The 18,461-nt window shown below is 35.4% G+C and overlaps 1 protein-coding gene and 1 long non-coding RNA gene across 5 annotated transcripts; both read left to right on the forward strand.

Moving 5' to 3' along the window:
* The first annotated feature begins 2,719 nt into the window (after positions 1-2,719).
* On the forward strand, positions 2,720-6,773 carry LOC106369541 (putative F-box/FBD/LRR-repeat protein At2g05300). Of its 2 annotated transcripts, XM_048742795.1 has the most exons (4): positions 2,720-3,912; positions 4,010-4,141; positions 4,241-5,370; positions 5,497-6,773. In XM_048742795.1, exon 4 carries the CDS (start codon positions 5,534-5,536, stop codon positions 6,533-6,535), a length of 1,002 nt encoding a protein of 333 aa, XP_048598752.1. In that variant the 5' UTR covers positions 2,720-3,912; positions 4,010-4,141; positions 4,241-5,370; positions 5,497-5,533; the 3' UTR covers positions 6,536-6,773. The 2 variants fall into 2 exon arrangements, with proteins under 2 accessions (XP_048598752.1, XP_048598753.1); XM_048742796.1 differs by lacking the exons at positions 2,720-3,912; positions 4,010-4,141 and having other exon boundaries at positions 4,221-5,370.
* A 5,763-nt stretch (positions 6,774-12,536) lies between these two features.
* On the forward strand, positions 12,537-17,153 carry LOC106397488. 3 transcript variants are annotated; one of them, XR_007317149.1, is made up of 7 exons: positions 12,537-13,557; positions 13,643-15,381; positions 15,535-15,624; positions 15,737-16,363; positions 16,476-16,570; positions 16,657-16,715; positions 16,795-17,153. It is a non-coding gene; the product is annotated as an uncharacterized LOC106397488 (long non-coding RNA). The 3 variants fall into 3 exon arrangements; XR_007317148.1 differs by having other exon boundaries at positions 15,532-15,624; positions 15,737-16,570; XR_007317147.1 differs by having other exon boundaries at positions 15,737-16,570.
* Positions 17,154-18,461: the final 1,308 nt, after the last annotated feature.

An 18,461-nucleotide genomic window follows, 5' to 3' on the forward strand; every position in this document is an offset into this window, starting at 1 on the left:
TAGGAGTTGGAAGGAAGATGAAAACCTGTTAGATAGATTTGCAGTCTCTCAGCTGCAGGAGATAATACCACTCTCATATTTCTTCATCTACATGTACCTCATGATGAACATTGATTCACCTATATGGTATTTTGTTTCCATGTGTTTGCATAGATGTTGATTCGGTTGTGAGATTGGAAGTTGCTTGGTCAGAGACTAACAAGAACGCCGGACTGGGATGGATACTGATGAACCATGAACAGAGTATCCCGGGAAAGAGTAAGTTTTATGTCTTCCGCACTAGTGGCGGAGAGCCTATATTGAGCTCAGGGATGTGGTGGATACTTGTCGGAACTTAGAATTAAGAGCGGTGTGATTTGAGTCTGACTCCGCCCAGTTAATCAAAGCCATCAACACCAAATATCCGACCTTGGAGCTCTATGGAATCTTGGCTGATATCCTGCTAATGTCAAATGACTTTTAATCTTTTGATTTTGTGTGGATTTCTCGTGTGAGAAATGTTGAAGTAGATATGCTTGCGAAGAATGCTCTGTCTTTTTATATTAACAATTGGTGGTTAGGGCTGATTTAATCCCCCACCTAACTAGTTTATGAATGAATGAATGATAATTTGTGACAAAAAAAAGTTGTTATTGTTACAAAAAATTTTAACAAAATATTTTGTCACAATATGCTTATTTTCTTGTAGTGATTTTTGTTGTTGTATATTTAAAAAACACTATTGTTTGAATTGATCGTTCCAAATAACTTTGTGATTAGAAGTCTTGAAACGACATATATTACAAGAACTTTCAATTTGTGGAACTTTCTAACAATTTGAAATGACATCTATATATCCCAAAGAGATAAATATTCAACTTTCACTATGTGGGACTCATGAAGAACTTTCAGTTAACCATTTAATTTATAGTCGGGAGAAATAAGTCTCGAACTTTCAATCCGGGGATATAGAATGAGACCATAGTTTGGGAAATAAATAATGTTATATTATAAAATTCATAGAAAATAGTTCGTTGGCCCTACCAAATATAGCTTAGTTATATGTAAAAACCTTTATCATAAAAATATCTCACCTATATTTATTATGTTTGGTTTCAGGTTATTTACCAATACTCTTTTTCGTATGACTACGTCGATTTGGTTGAGTGTTCCAGTTATATGTTACCACCCTTTTCCATTCAAATAGTTTGTCAATTTTTTCTTGAGAACTGCCAGAATCTGAAATCCCTAGTTGTTTTTTCTTGAGAACTGCCAGAATCTGAAATCCCTAGTTGTAGTTTATATAAATCATAATTATGTTTTTCTCATATACATGAAGGGTTTATTGCTCATAGTTTCATAATTTTTGTTTCATCCTCTTTTTCTTTAAAAATGGAAAGATGAATAGAAAATTATTAATTGTTCGGAAAGATGAATCAATTCAGATTTATATCTGTCTCTGAATGTTTGTTATCGTCTTTCAAACTTGTTGATCTTAACCCTCGCCTCTTTGGATACGCTTCAGAGTTGGAGCTAGTAAGGTACTTTTTAATGAGCCTGACTCTCTTCAAGAAACTCCATTATGTGAAATTTATTACTTCTTCTGTTTCATTCTAATTGTAATTGTTGTTGTAGATTGATTTTTCGTCTTAAAATGAGTATCGTTTTAAAATTTCAGTGCAACATTTATTAACTTTATATTCTATATACAGTAGAACCTCTATAAATTAATAATGTTGAGACTTTAAAATTTTCTTAATTTATAGAGATATTAATTTACAAAAATTTCCTTATTTAGATTTCTTATTTTAAGATATATTTATTCTAAGACAAGAAAAATATTTTATTTTAGTTTATAGGCATTAATTATTATTTTTTTGAAATTTGACATTTATATTAACTTTATTATAATATATGGTGTATATAATGTATATTGCATAGAACTTAAATGTGGTTTTAGATATAATTCCATTGTGAATTTATAAAAACAATATAATAATATGTTCTTACTTATATAAAATATGTATACACAAAAATTATTAATTTATAATTTTAATGGGAAAATATTTTTACATAGAATTTTCTAAAAAATATTATTTTATTATTTTATCGATTTGTGTCAAATTTTGAACCGGCCCAATTGGGACTAACCAAATTTATTAATTTATAGAGATTATTAATTTATCGAGTATTAATTTATAGAGGTTCTACTGTAGTTCTTTATATTTTCCCGTCCATTTTTTATTAGTTGAAATGTGGTTAGGTATTTAGATAATGATATTTTATTTAGAAAATATAAAATTAAATATTTTTTTTTAATTTTTTGCACAAATTTAAAATGACAATTAAAATAAAACAGAAGAAATATGTCAAATTCTAGAAGTATGCAATTTCATTTATTAGATTAGAAATTTTATGCTAGTCAATGTAAATCTGCTTTCTATTTCTATGACAATGTTATTTGTATATTTAATACCTTTTAAATATCACCATTTCTCTTCATATTAAAAATATTTAAGTATAGTAAATTTTTAATTTTCTTTCTATGGCAATGTTATTTGTATATTTAGTATTTTCAAAGGTCAAACTTTCTTTTTTTTTTTTTTTTTACTAAAGGCTTTCAAGGTCAAAATTTCTTTCTCTCTTAATATTATCTAACTTAGCTCATAAGTAATCCTGATAGAGTCATCCATAAAGCACAGTCAGAAACTTTTTTATCCAAAATATAGCAGAATTTAAACAAAAGAATTGTGCACACACACACATGTTATGGTGGAGGAAGAAAAAGAGATTTAAGTCCCGTCAGCCATATTATGGTTAGTTCTTACGGTTCTTTTTCTCTTCTTAAGTTTTAGTATAGTCTTCAGAAAACCTAGCCGGATCTTATTTGTTGCGAATTTTTCAGATTTGTTTCCCTCTCTTTCTTGTTCTTTAATTATGATTTTGGAATCATTTATCTTACCATTTCCTCAATACTTCTTGATCGCTGTATAAGAATTTCTTTTGGTTCAGTTAAAAACTTTGCTTAGATTGCTTGGACGACATGTTGTTCCTATTTCATCCAAAACCAGATAGTCCTTTCCATAAACTTCAAGTTTTACATTTTCTGATGCAGATTCTATAGTTGTGTTTTAATTTGAAGAGAAACAAATGGTGGGTAGAAAGAAGAAACCCAAGACTTGTGACCACGGGTCGCATGAAGATAGGATAAGCCCTTTACCTGATGATTTGATATCTCACATCCTTACTCATCTTTCTACATGTGATGTTCTTAGAACAAGTCTTTTATCCAAAAGATGGATAAGTCTTTGGGAACGTGTTCCTGATTTGGACTCTCACTCATTCTCCAGTTTCGATGCCTTAGTAAGATTTACCAACAGTTTATTTGATAAACACAAGTTATCATGGATACACAAACTCAGGTAAAATGTTCGCACCCATGGTATTGATGACACATCTTATCTCACCCCTTGGATAGATGCTGCTATCATTCAAAATAGTCAACATCTCGATGTTCATTTTGCATCCTTATTCATGGATCAAGTTCAGATACCTTTGAACTTGTATACATGTGCGACATTGGTACACTTACGTCTCTATGGGGCATGCATGGTTAATGCTCCGGAGGTTTTTTCCTTACCTTGTCTAAAGATCATGCAGTTAGAATATGTTAACTATAAATCAGCCTTTACAAAATGGAGTGGTTATTGATCCTCCTCTACTCCAGAGTTTGATGATTAAGTGTTACTTAACGAAGAATTTGAAGATAATCAATATAGGTTTCACTGCCAAGGTGGATATTGATATCTCCTTAGGTACAAGCTATGATTTAGATGCTAATGGTTCATCGAAGAAATTAAAAGCATGGTTTGCAAGTTCTTCGCCAGTATTTCAAGGGCCAGATGTCTAGCCATTATTCATATTACTGTTAAGGTATATAGATTTGCAAATATCCAAGTACATAAAAATTCTCTCCATAAGTTTTTTTTTTGTTTAATCAATTAATGCTGTCTCTTACATTTGCTATCAGGTCATCAAGCAATTAGAACCTCAGCTCCAATTTCCTTACCTATCCCAATTGAGCGCTAGCTTTTCTGTGTTCGATCTGAAAGTGTTGCCAATAATTCTTAGGAGCTGCCCAAAGCTAAAATCTCTCATCTTGGTGAAGAATAGCTCTAACCTCTGTTATAATATTGTTTGTGAAGATTGTATCTATGCATCTACTTAACTTGTTTTCCTTTGTTTTTTCTTACTCTCACAGGACTTGGTTGATCGTCCTAGGGATAGTGGAGAGCCAAAGGTGATGTTTTCATCCATGCCTCCTTGTTTGATATCATCGCTTAAGTTTGCTTAATTGAAAAGTCCGATTTTGGGGTATGAAGGAGAAATGGAGCCAGTAAGATACTTCCTGAAGAATTCAAGAGTCCTGGAGAAACTGAGTCTAAGTTTTGAGAACCATAATAGAAAAAAAGCAAATTCTCCAGGAACTCCTTACAATACCAAGATGCTCTAGCCTCTAGCACTTGTGAAGTTGTTTTTCTTCGATTGGAAAAGAACATTGTTTAACATGTGAGGTTATTTAACCTTTCTTATGTCTCTTTATAATTGTTTTCGTGTTATAACAATTTCTGTTTCGACTTTTATTTTATATTTTATGAAACAAAGTATTGTCTTCTATGTGTCTGTAAAACAACTTTTTAAATCGAACTGGGTTTTCATATTTGAGCTTGTTTTTCCATCAAATCTGATTTAGTATGTTGTGAACTTGTATATGCATTTTGTTGTTTTGTTCTTGTCAATATAGTAACATCATTGTTGTATTTGTATCTAAGTCATGGAAAATGTTATACTATTGCAAAATGTGTATTTGAGCATCTCACTGTAAGATGAATATTAATCAAAGAACAATACATGGAAAAACTTATGCTTGCTATGTTTCGAGTTTTAGTTTGTATCAATTTCTGTTTTGAAAATTATATTAAAACATACAACAAACAGTATTTTGAAGAAAAGACGATATATAGTTTTGTAGTGCACATTCAGAAACAAATTGGCCATTCTTTGTCTAAACGCGCGTTGATTTGCAAAAAAAAAATGTTGAGAACAATTAATAAATAATAGGAAACTGTAAATAACAATTAATAAATCATATTAATAAAATATATGATTTCTAGGGCAGTCAAATTACGACCCACATTCATATAAATTAACTTAACCCAAACTTATTAGGGTTTCAGTTGTTGGGCTTCAGTCTAAACAAAACACACTCATTAGTGAGAAAGGTAAACACTCAATTTCCAGGCAAGTGTTTACATTTCCGGAAGTGACTGCATTCCCTTCGGCCAAATAAACCAAAAGACCTTGAAGAACCCTAAGTCCCATTTGATCTAGGTTCTCTCTCTCTCTCTCTCCAAAAGAGCTTCAATGAGATTTTTGATTAGTGTTGGTCGCAGATTTATGTTTTCCTATTTATCTTCACATGCATCCAGGCTGTCTCTCAAAAACTTTTGTTTTCAGTTTTGTTACGCAGACTAGTTTCTACTCCTGAAAAGACATGATTGATAGAGGGAAAACAAAACAAGCTAGTTCCAGAAGGTTGAACCGCGGTTTGAAGGAATATAGGATAAGCCAGTTACCTGATCCATTGATATGTCATGTACTTTCTCTTCTCTCCACAAAAGAAGCTGTTGGAACAAGCATTTTATCTACCCGATGGAGGAATCTCTGGCTTTGGGTTCACCGTTTTGAATTGTCACATTGGGAGTTCCTAGATTTTAACGCCTTTGTGAGTTTTGGTAACAGGTATTTCGACTCAACCAGGCTTTCATGCATACACAATCTCAAGTTAACGATTGATGAAAACGAAGCATCTTATCTCACACCATGGATTGATGCCTTAGTTAAGAGTAAGATCCAACATCTATGTGTTCGCCGTACTGGAGGAGGGTCTTCTTTTCATGAGATGCCCCTAAGCCTTTATGTCTGTGAGACACTGGTATCCTTAAAACTCGTTCAACTAACCTTGGTTGATACGGAGTTTGTTTCCTTACCATGTTTGAAGACTATGCATCTATATAACAACATGTATCCCAAAGAGACCACTTTTGAGAGACTTGTCTCATCTTGCCCTGTCCTAGAAGACTTAATGATAGACGTACTAAGGAATGATGCAAAAGTGCACTACAAGAAAACACGCCGAATTCCGACGGAGATTCCGACGGACGACACAGCCGTCGGACACTTTGGACGGAATTCTGACCGATTTCCGACGAAAACAAAAAATCTGAAGTCGTCGGAATTCCGTCGGCTAATTCCGACGAATTTCCGAGAAAACATGGGTCGTCGGAATATTCCGACGACTTTTCGACGATATTCCGATAAACAATATAACCGTTGTAGTCGTCGAAAAGTCGTCGGAATATTCCGTCAAATTTCCGACGATATGCCGATGAAAAGATATAACCGTTACGGTCGTCGGTATTCCGTCGGTATTTTCCGACGAATTTCCGACGAACCAAGTGACCGTTGCCGACAAATAAATATGACCGTTTTATAGCCGTTCGAGATTGGAAAATACTGACGGAATTCCGACGGAATGCTTAATATCTGTCGGTATTCCGTCGGAAAGTCGTCGGATATCCGTAAGCAATTTCCTATAAATGCAACCCCTCCTCATTCATCTCATTCACACCTCATTCTCTCTTCTTTCTCTTTAGTCATAACAATTCCGTGAAAATCATGTCTTCAGGAGCTTATTATCGTTCGTGGATGGATAAACCTCATTTGGATCCCAACACTAATTTGCTTACGGAAGAATACGTTCAAGGAATTGGAGAATTCATGAGGCTTGTTCAACAGCAACCGGATGCAAAAAGTGGTATGTTAAGATGTCCCTGCTCTACTTGCAATAATAATAAGGTTATAAAAGAATTTGATGTTTGGACTCATTTGTATATGAAAGGGTTTTCACGTAATTATAAAGTTTGGTACCTTCATGGGGAAACTGGTTATGAATATGGTAGTACTAGCGAACCTCAGCCTGTTAGTGAACTTCAGCCTGATATTAGGTTAGAAGAACCTAGAACGGATATAGATTATGGTGTAGGTACTGAGCAGATGGTACATGATCATTATAGAGGGGAAGAACCAAATCCCGAATCTAGGAGATTTTTTGATATGTTAGATGCAGGAAAACAACCTTTGTATCAAAATTGTAGAGATGGTCATTCAGTCTTATCATCTGCAACTAGATTAATGGGTATTAAGACAGACTATAATTTGGCTGAAGAATGCATGGATGCGATTACTGATTTTGTCAAAGGTATTCTACCTGAGGATAACCTTGCACCGGGTTCATACTACGAGGTTCAGAAACTTGTAGCCGGTCTTCAACTACCGTACGAAGTGATAGATGTATGTATTGACAACTGCATGATCTACTGGAGAGCGGATGAGACACGAAATGTATGCAAATTTTGTGGGAAACCTCGTTATCAGGAGACGAGGGGAAGAGTTCCGATCCCGTTCAAAAGAATGTGGTATTTGCCTTTGACGGAAAGATTGAAGAGGTTGTATCAGTGTGAGCGCACAGCAAAAGCAATGAGATGGCATGCAGAGCATTCCACAAATGGTGAGATTAGACATCCTTCAGATGCGAAGGCTTGGAAACATTTCCAGTCAACATATCCAGAATTTGCGGAAGAGAGAAGAAATGTTTATCTTGGATTATCTACTGATGGTTTCAGCCCGTTTGGAAAGCATGGAAGACAGTATTCTCTATGGCCAGTTATCGTGACCCCGTACAACTTACCGCCGAGCTTGTGCATGCGACGAGAGTTTTTGTTTCTCTCAATTCTCGTCCCCGGTCCAGATCATCCTAAAAGATCACTAGATGTGTTTCTTCAACCACTGATATATGAGTTGCAACAACTATGGGCGCATGGTTTTGAGACATACGATGTTTCGTGCAAAGAAAACTTTCAGATGCGGGCAGTACTTATGTGGACAATAAGTGACTTTCCAGCATATGGTATGTTATCTGGATGGACAACACATGGGAGGCTATCATGTCCATATTGTCAAGATGACACCGATGCTTTCCAACTAAAGAACGGAAGGAAAACGTGTTGGTTTGACTGTCACAGACGATTTCTTCCACCTGATCATCCATACCGCAGGAGTAAGACTTCGTTTACGAAGAACAAGCAGGTGTTTGATGGTCCACCTGAGGAAGTTAGTGGGGAAAATTTGTTGAAGCAGTTTAGGGATTTTGATGCAGAAAGGACGCCAGATGTAGGTGGACATGAAAACATTCGAGTCAGTGCGGTTGGAGAGCTACATAACTGGCACAAAAAGAGTATTTTCTGGGATCTGCCATATTGGAAGACTCATCTATTGCGGCATAATTTAGATGTCATGCATATTGAGAAGAACTTCTTCGACAATCTGATGAACACAGTCCTTAACATCCAAGGTAAAACGAAGGATGATTTGAAGTCAAGGTTGGATTTAGTCGATATCTGTGATCGTTCTGAACTTCACGTTGATGAGAACGGTACGGCCCCTTTTCCCATTTATCGGCTGGATGGTGCTAGAAAAGAAGAGTTCTTTGATTGGATTACAGATAAAGTGAAATTTCCTGACGGATATGCATCAAATTTGGGGAACTGCGTTGATAGAAGCGAAGGAAAGTTTAGTGGCTTGAAGAGTCATGATTGTCATGTAATTATGCAGCGCCTCCTCCCGTTTGCTTTTTCAGCATTATTGCCACGTAATGTTCATGAAGCAATTGCAGGGATAAGTGAAGATTGATGCGTTTGGTGTTACATCAGTTCATTCGCGGCGGAAACTTCAATACTATGATCCCTTCATTCTTGGTTCGCAAGCTGATCAGGTATGTCAATCTATTCATAATTTTTTTCCAATACAATTAATTAATGCTATATATTTTACTAATATTTGTATAATTGATATGTATAGGTATGTTACATCAGTTACCCTCGGGTGACGTACAGAGATGATCCATGGGTCACTGTAACGCAAATCAACCCAAGAGGACGAGTGGATGGAACTTCTGATGATGATGAACCATTGCAACCAGAGTCTACCAGCAACGCCCAGGCAGTTGAAGATTTGGCAAATGTTGAACTCGTTGAGGATTTGACTGAGTTTGGACTTGATGCTGTTGTACATTCGGAACCAGAAGCTGAGGTTGGGGAGTTTGATGAAGATTCAGAAGATTCGGATTAGTTTTTTTTTTTTTTTTTTTTCCATTTGGTCCGTCGGAAATCCATCGCAAAATACCGACGAGATAGCGACGATAAAGAGTTTCATGAAAGTCTGGAGATGTCCTCGGTAATTCGTCACAATATACCGACGACATCCCGACGAACTAACCGAGTTCGTCGGAATGTCGTCGGTACAGTGCGACGAATTACCGAGGACATGTGTTTTTAAAAAGTCCTCGGTAATTCGTCGCAACATACCGACGACATTACGACGAACTCTGTTAGTTCGTCGGGATGTCGTCGGTATATTGCGACGAATTACCGAGGACATGTGTTTTTAAAACATTTCCAACATAAAAATCTATAAATTTATATGCCAAAACTATGAAAATAATACATAATAAGTGTTTAGTATAGTATTAGATCGCAACCGTTCAAATATAACAATTCATAAAAATATTTATGTATGCATATCACATGTTTTCATAACATCTCATCTTAACACTCATATACTTATACAATCACATTCATCTAATCTTACACTACAAAAAATGTTGTTGTATAAATTCGTGTTATCAAAACATTTCTACTGTTAAATCTTTATGAAAATACTATATATATTATCAAAGATTTGGATTTTGCTTTTAGAAACTTGTAACCAACCCTTAAACACTAAGTCGTCAGTATTCCGTCGGAATGAGTCGTCAGTATTCCGTCGGAATATACTGACGAACTTAATTCCGTCGGAATTGTAATTTACCCGGGAAAACCAAACCGCGTGAAATTTTCGCGGACCGCCAATTGATATATATTTAATGATACCGACGGAATACTGACGAACCCGTATCCGTCGGAATTGTTAAATATAATTACTCATCTTCTTCCTTCTTCGTTATTTCCGCCTCCGGCTCTCTCTCAATTCTCTCCGCGATTTCTCTCCCTTTCACGGCGATTCCGGCCGTTCTCGAGCCCCCATCACCGGCGGCCCCCATTCCGGCCCCCAATCATCTTCCCCAAACCCCAAATCATGTAAGAATCATCCCAACCTTGTTTTATCCCAATTTTTTAGGGTTTTGGAAGTTAGATCTCGGATTTTAGGTTGTTTGATTGAAAATTTTAGGATTGAATGGATAGTTTAGGATATATAAGTTAGGATTGTTGTTTGGATTGTTGTTTAAGTTTTTTTTTGGAATTATTTTGTGTTTTTGTTAAAATTCAAAACGTTTTCCTGTTTTTAAAACGTTTTTTGATTTTTAAAAACGTTTTTCAAGTTTCCAATAATAAACTATGTATAATAAAACGTTTTTAAAAAATTTTAAAAATATTTAACAACATTTTTCTATAATTATAAAAATTTATAATTTTGTATACATATATATATATAAATCATGTATAATAAAAAATTTTAAAATTTTAATAATTTTTTACAAATTTCCAGTAATAAACTATGTATAATAAAACGTTTTTTAAAAATTTTAAAAATATTTAACAACATTTTTCTATAATTATAAAAATTTATAATTTTGTATACATATATATATATATAAATCATGTATAATAAAAAATTTTAAAATTTTAATAATTTTTTACAAATTTCCAGTAATAAACTATGTATAATAAAACGTTTTTTAAAAATTTTAAAAATATTTAACAACATTTTTCTGTAATTATAAAAATTTATAATTTTGTATACAATATATATATAAATCATGTATAATAAAAAATTTAGTTGTTTTTTTTAAAAGTTTATAAAACCTTTTGTAAATATATAAATGAAAACATTAAAAATAGAAATGGTTTGAAAAGATTTTTGATAAATTAATTTTTTTTTAGGTCCGAGGATGTACCCCGCCCCGCAGCCCGTCTTCGACGTAGTTCGGTGAGCAGTTCCCGTGCATCGGGATCGTCTCACGAACAAAACTCGGTTCCCGCATATATTCCCGCTCCAGCTCCCGCTGCCCCTCCCGCTGCTGCTCAACAGGATCCGGGGGTCATGCCAGTTGATCTATTGGTTCAACAACCAGGTCGAGAGCATCTCCCGGTTCTCCATCCCAACCCACGACGAGGACATAGCACTTGGTTAGTATTTTTTTTAATTTGTAGTATTATGTTTTTTTCCATTAATTAACTTGTTAACTAACTTGTATTTTTTTTAAAGGTTCACCAAGTCGAAAAATGGCATTAGCAGGAGCATCAACCAGATGATGTACTCCATGCTTCGTTTTGGATATTCAAAGTGGAGTGTGATTCCTTTCGAAGAACGAGAGTTGTGGTTTCGTCAGTTTGCGGTAAACTCTTCATTTTTTTAAAGTATTTACATTTTTTAAAATATATTTACTTATTAAATTATGTTTGTTTTGTAGCAAGAGTTCAACTGGCACTCCGATCTCACGGAAACAGTCCGTAAGAAATTCAACGAAAAAGCCATGGACTCTTATACGAAGCAGATAAACGCGTGGAAGACAGTTTGGCAGAAGAACAAGAGGCCACGGTTCATCAACGGGACGGTGTGGGAGCAGTTGATAGCTCATTGGGAGAAGGAAGAAACTGCAGAGACGTCTTCTAGGAACTCCAAGAACCGGAAGAGCGATCGTGGCGGGAAAGGTATGTATGTGCACAACCTCGGCGCTTGCTCTATGTCTACTAAGGAAGATGAACTTGTAAGTTTTTTTTAATTATTTATCTTTATATTTTTTAAATAAATATTTTATATATTCCTTGGCTAATAATGGCGGTTTTTTAGATCGAAGAAAATGACGGTAATCCCGTTGATCGTCTCCAACTCATTAAGGTGGCTCACACTAACAAGAAGACAGGTCAAATTCAGGATCCCGTGATCAAAGGTGTCGTTGATTTGGTGGAAGCTGAAATAGCAACTCAATCTCAGCCTCTCTCTGATGACGGCGATTCTACGGGAGCTTCAACCAACTTGTCCCTATTGCAAATAAATGAGATGGTTGAAAAGGTAATTTTTTTTATTAATATATTTTTTTATAATGTCGATTACTAATTTGTCTATATTTACTAACTTTAAATATTTTTGTAGGCGGTTCCTAAAAGGAAAGGAGGCCGTTTAGTTGGGTTGGCCCGCCGTGCTTCTTCGTATCCGGCGTCTTCTTCGCAAGCTCCGTATGCCGATCCCATGATTCTCGAGGAGCTACATGACAAAGATGAACGGATTGGGGCATTGGAGGAGCAGAACACCACTATCCTTTCGGAGAATGCCACTATCCGTTCGGAGAATGCCACTATCCTTGCTGAGCTGGCATCCCAGAAGAAGTTCAACGCCGAGATAATGCAGAAGCTAGATCGTTTGATGTCTTCGAGTTCTTAGTTTTTTTCAGCTTTTTAAAACTGTCTGAATGTTTTTTTCTTTCGTTTTGCATGAATTTTAAATTTTCTGAATGTTTTTTTTCTATTTCGGTTTGTATGAATTTAAATTCTATAATATTATTAGTTTTAAATTTCAGATTTTATTTATTTATTAATTAATTTTTCATATAAAAAATATATATAAAAATGCAAAATTAATTCGTATTATTAAAATTGACATTTTCCGACGAACTAAGTTCTCGGTAAATACCGACGGAGTATGACTCGTCGGTAAATACCGACGGACTATGATTCGTCGGAACATACCGACGAATGGTGAGTCGTCGGAATTTACCGACGAATCGTAATCCGTCGGTATTTACCGACGAGTCATATTCCGTCGGTATTTACCGACGAATCAGACTCCGTCGGTATTTACCGAGAACTTAGTTCGTCGGAATCTTCGGAGGATCCGTCTCCGTCGGTATATAGTTTTTCCGATGAACTCTAGTCTCGTGTGTCCGCATCGGAATATTGTCGGAAGTTCGTCAGAATGTTATTTCTCGGTATTCGTCAGAAAGTCGTCGGAAATTCTGACGAAATTCCGACGAATTCTTTTTTTCCGACGAAATGATACCGACGAACGCCTTCGTCAGAAATGCGTCGGAATAGGCCTTTTCCGACGAACTTCCGACGATTTTGGCCATCAGAATCTCTTTGTTTTCTTGTAGTGGTGTATCGGGTCCATTCTCGATCACTGAAGAGGCTCCGTTTTCTACGAAGTTCTTCTCTCCAGTCTGATTCTGTTCCAGGAGTTGTGATTGATGCTCCTCTACTATGCTCTTTGAGAATCAGTGACGGTGTATCAAAAATGTTTATAGTAAAGGATATGAAGTGCAATGCTAAGCTAGATATCTCTTTCGACTTTGGTTTGGAGGCTTTTGACGAATCAAATGTTTCATCAATAAGCCACATACGCAATTTTCTGTCTGGGATCTCGAGGGTTAGGGATATGACTATATCTGCGTTCACTTTCGAGGTATATAATATATGATACATGCTGATTTTCTATGATGAAAAGTTTCTAACACAACAATATACACAATTATCTCTGGTTGTTTCAGATCATTCATCACTATTCCAAACTAGAACCCCTGCCTCGGTTTGACTGCATGACCCGCCTGGATGTTATAGTTTGTGCATCTATTTACAATGGTTGCCAACTTTTCTTGAGCGCTGCCCGAATCTGACATCCCTCGAACTGGTAATGATCATCGACTTTTTTTCATACCTTTGAAGATTCCATGCATCTTCTCATTGTGTTCTAATCCTCTCTTTTCTCTTTAGGAATTGCGCAATGATGAGGAAATGCATCCCAGGGAGATGAATCAAATAAGTTTTTCATCTGTGCCTGTGTATCATCTCTAGAGTTTGTTGATTTCGCAATCTGGGGACATTTTCCAGAAATGAAGCTAGTCAGGTACTTACTAGAGAGTTCAACAAGCCTCAAGAAACTCACTCTAAATGTCAACCATGATTCAATAGATTATGACATCTTCTATGAACTACTGAAAATTCCAAGACGCTCAACCATATGTGAAGTCGTCGTTGTTGATTTCTAAGCATGTGACGATTATTATGATTAAATCAGTTTGATGTGGTAAATTCTTTTGCCATACAAGGAATGCAATTTAGGCGATTTGGTATGTTTATTATCGTTGGAGTAAATGAGATGAAACATGTTTTAAGGAACATTTTCAAGACTTCATGTTGTTCGTTGTTCACTTGTTTGATAGCCTCTCTTTTTTTTATTATCATCAAAAATCTGTGTGTAAACGAGTTTTTGACTTTCTTTATTCTTGGCAAAAGAAAATTCTATATAACATGCTGAAATTTGTATTATAATGTGGTTCATGCTTGTCTTTTATTCAAAAGTTAAGACGAAGAAACTGCTTCGAAAGTTAAGCAAAAACCAACACGTGTCACTATTTATCCTTATGTTCTAACAGCATGAGGAGAGACTTAAGTCTACTTTATTGTTATAGATAGATACATATAAAACAAATTGTATAATGATATGTCTATTGCTTCCGACGAGAAAAATACAGTCCTATTTCATTTAATTTTTTTTTTCTTACAGAAATCCAGTTCTAATTACAACCTATATATTTGTTAAATTTTGATATTGTTCAATAAAGTTGTCAAAAATTATATTAGATTACTATTAAACAAAAATATAATTACAAAAAACACAAATATAAAAATAATTTTTTTAAAAATATAAAACAAAAAATATACCCGTTCTTTCAAGGACAGATCATAATCTAGTATTATATATAAAATTCAAATGCTAACGAACATACTAATATAACAACAATATATCTAATTATATAAAAAAATGTTGGAGTCTCTCCCGCAATGTCCACGTGGAAACTCTTTCAATTTAGAGGCGACGCGTGTCCGAGAAGTATGAAACTCATCGTTTCATTTACTTTACTTGGAAATTGGATGGGCTTATATATCGTTAATTTTATAGGCTTCGTTGGGCTTCATGTTTTATCCAAGTCTTCGATCCCGATAGCAAGTTAGGCTTATCGTCTCAAACCAAATTTTAGGGTTCGCAATCCTCCTCGATCTCCAACAACGACGATGTTCATAGTTCATATGTGCTCACCACACCAGCAATGGAGGATCTCTGTGTGTCTCTTCAATCAGCTAGACATTCTTTCCTACAAACCGTTACGGGATGCTTTGATTCATCTTCATTAATGACCGTCTTAACTCATTCGGCCACTCCAAGCACGTTTCCTCATTCAATGCATCTTCCCTTTGTACAAGGAGGTGAATCTACAGCTATAAAAAGGTTAGTTTTCATCATGTGAACATCATTCTCACAATCCTAATAATGGAGCATTCAACGATTCCAGTTTTTTGTTTTCAATTCTTCTTGCCTGATCTATTTTTGGTTATGTGAGTGTTAGTTGTGTGATCATATCATGTTGTATTACAATAGCAGAGTCTTTCCTACGGCTTCAAGTGTTTAAGGAATTGATATCAATCTCGCTTATGGATTTCAGACTCACGACTTCCACTTCCTTCAATCAAGGTATTTATTTGCAGCGGTTAATTTCTCTTAAGTTTATCATTAAAATTGTAAATAAGGGAGTTTGAGCGCTGGATATGAAGGGTCTTTAAAAAATATTACGTGTTTGCCGAAGGGGAAGAAGATTCTGGAGGAGAAATGGATAAGTTTGAAGTCAAGCTTTCTAGAAGGAAGAATTGGATCACATGTTAGTCTAAACTTCATGAATAATATGCGTCTGGGATTTTATGTCTCTTTGTGGGACAGGTTACTTTGTTCTCTAAGCAGTATAAGTAGAACTTTGAAGCATAGATTTTTTTTTTGGTTATTGTGATTTCAGCCATCTGTTCTTCATATTTTCTTTACACATTTTTCATTCTAGAATGGAGACTTTAATCAGATCAAACAAATCAACCACACAAATTTTGTAGATATTGTTTTGTTGTAGCATTCGTTTTACTCTGCACTTGAAGTTGTGATGCTGGTTGCTACCTCGCGATCGCGATTAAACTACGATGACATCGTTTTTATGCCATACGCCAACTTAGACTGAGATGGAAACTTTCATTTGCTTAAAGTATTAGGTCTTCAAACTTCATATCCTGTTTATTTCTTTGGTATCTTCGTTTCCAGAAATTGATGTTTCTCATTCAGATGGCTTTGTCTGGGTGTCAATTGACTGAATGGAATAAGCATTCTTCTGCGAAGGAGGTGATGCACAGGACTCAAAGAGACATGTATGTTCATGAAAGAAACAATGAAGGTCTCATTTCATTTCTTACTCTGGAATAAATATTGCAACTGGATCTTTGCATTTTTTAAACCTGATCTCAAAGTTTTGTTCTTTAATAAATTTTCTTTTCTTTTGTGCTAAGCACATACTCCACTACTGCACGCACAGGTTCACATGTAAGGCTTTGGCCCACAGCCACTGGCTGGCGCCGGTCCATCAGCAGCGCCGAGCTCAAAGGTCCTCTGTTTTTATGTTTATTCTCATCATATTTCATTTAAGTATTTGTGTTTGAGTCTCATGATCATATGTTTTCTCTAAACCAGGCAGTTAAAAGATGTGAGTTGAAGTATGATCATGAACGTATATGACTTGATAGATTTTGGTAATAAGTTAATTTGGATGGCTGACACCTTCTTTTGGCACACTTCTGAATGATTTTAATTTGTAACGGATGGAGGTAGGCCAATGAAGTCAAGAATCTAACGTTTGTCACTTAGGAAGACTGCTAACGACTTTGACGAAGTTATGAGGTAATAATTCTTTTCGCCATGACATGCGTTGGTGGAAGGAGGACGATTCTGCATCATCTTCTTTGCGTCAAGTTTTTCCTTTGGTTTGCTTCAGAGTCAGGGAAAGCAGTGTTAACATTTATCTCTTGAACAAGCAGCCATAAAATTCTGAAAAAGAAATTCAATGCAACTCAGGAAATGTTAATCAGATTGTGAAACGCAAAAGAATATGCTGGTTTCAAGTATGTTTTGGAAACTTTGTTAGAGACTCTTGATATGACTTGGTTTCAAAATATTAAGATTACGATCCATATATGGCCTCTTCTAATCAATTTTAATCATTTCTTTGATAATAGCAATTATTACACGTTAGAAAACTAATCAAAATGATATTTTTCTTTGGTCATTATTTTGATTTTTTGAAATAACTTTATCACACAACAATCACTGTATATTATAACACAAATCTTATAAACTAAAGAACAATTAAAGTATGGGCTATGCAGTTACTGTCTGATGAGGTGGTGCATATTAGTCGCGACTTCCACGCTGAGTAACGTATTTGCCAATATTCTAAACTCAAACCCAATTGACAGTCGGACGGGTCTAACAGTGAACGGGACCATATTAGGGTAGGATGGATAAAATTGAGTTTATTTTTAATTTGTTTATGACAAAAAAAAATTTTTGTTGATTTTTTTATTTTAAAATCATTATAACTATTATAAATAAAATATTAAATTTTTATATTTAAGTTTTAAAAAATTTCATAACTCACAATGATAAATATTTTAATTTATAATTTAAATATTGAATTTAAATGTTATTTTTATTTGGTTTATACTAAAATTTATAAAATACACATAATTAAAAAAATATTTAATAATTTAGTTATAATGTTATTTTTATTTTTATTTGGTTTATACTAAATATTTGAAAAATATGTTTGCTTCACTCATGTGATGCCACCTCAGCGTCCAGTTAGGAAAGTCGTTTATTGTGGGCATGACACGTGTCCGTCGGCATAAAACGCATCACTTCATTAACAGAAAGCGACCATATTGTTGGTCTTCGTTTCGTTTATGGGATTCACTTATGATCGATGAACTCATCTCTTAAACTACCCTGCAACGCTCGCCGTGTCTCCAGCGTTGCCACTGAGCTGCTACTGTTGATCGCGTCCAATCCGTATGATTCTTGGCGTCTTCTCTTCTCCGCTGCCATCAAACCCGCTCTGCATCACCATTGGAGAAACAGAATGATGAATTCGTCACCAAATCGAAGCTTGCTCTCTCATGTATTCAACTCGAGCACCGCCGTCACGGTTTGATCTGAACCGTGTCTCCAACCCCGAGTTCTTCGCGTCAAGACACTGCTTCCGCCGCGTCTTCTTCTCGATTCACAGCCTCAGCCAAGGCTTCTTCCTCGACGTCGTCATGCTCGAAAGTCTCCATGGTGAAAACAAGCTTCGCCGGCGTGTAAATACCAATCAGAGGGCTCCATTCGTCGTCATGTCTTGCTCCGTCGTGGCCATCGTCACCGGAATCAGGCCTTGCCGATGCGGATCCAGATAAAAGCTCTTCGAGAAAACAATTGCCAACTTTTGCTTATTTGCACAC

This window comes from Brassica napus, chromosome A10 (genome assembly GCF_020379485.1).
Source record: "Brassica napus cultivar Da-Ae chromosome A10, Da-Ae, whole genome shotgun sequence".
Lineage (NCBI taxonomy): Eukaryota > Viridiplantae > Streptophyta > Magnoliopsida > Brassicales > Brassicaceae > Brassica > Brassica napus.

What these genes read in the sequence shown, in the direction of transcription:
- LOC106369541 (XM_048742795.1), top strand. Translation starts at nt 5,534, where the DNA reads ATGATTGATAGAGGGAAAACAAAACAAGCTAGTTCCAGAAGGTTGAAC.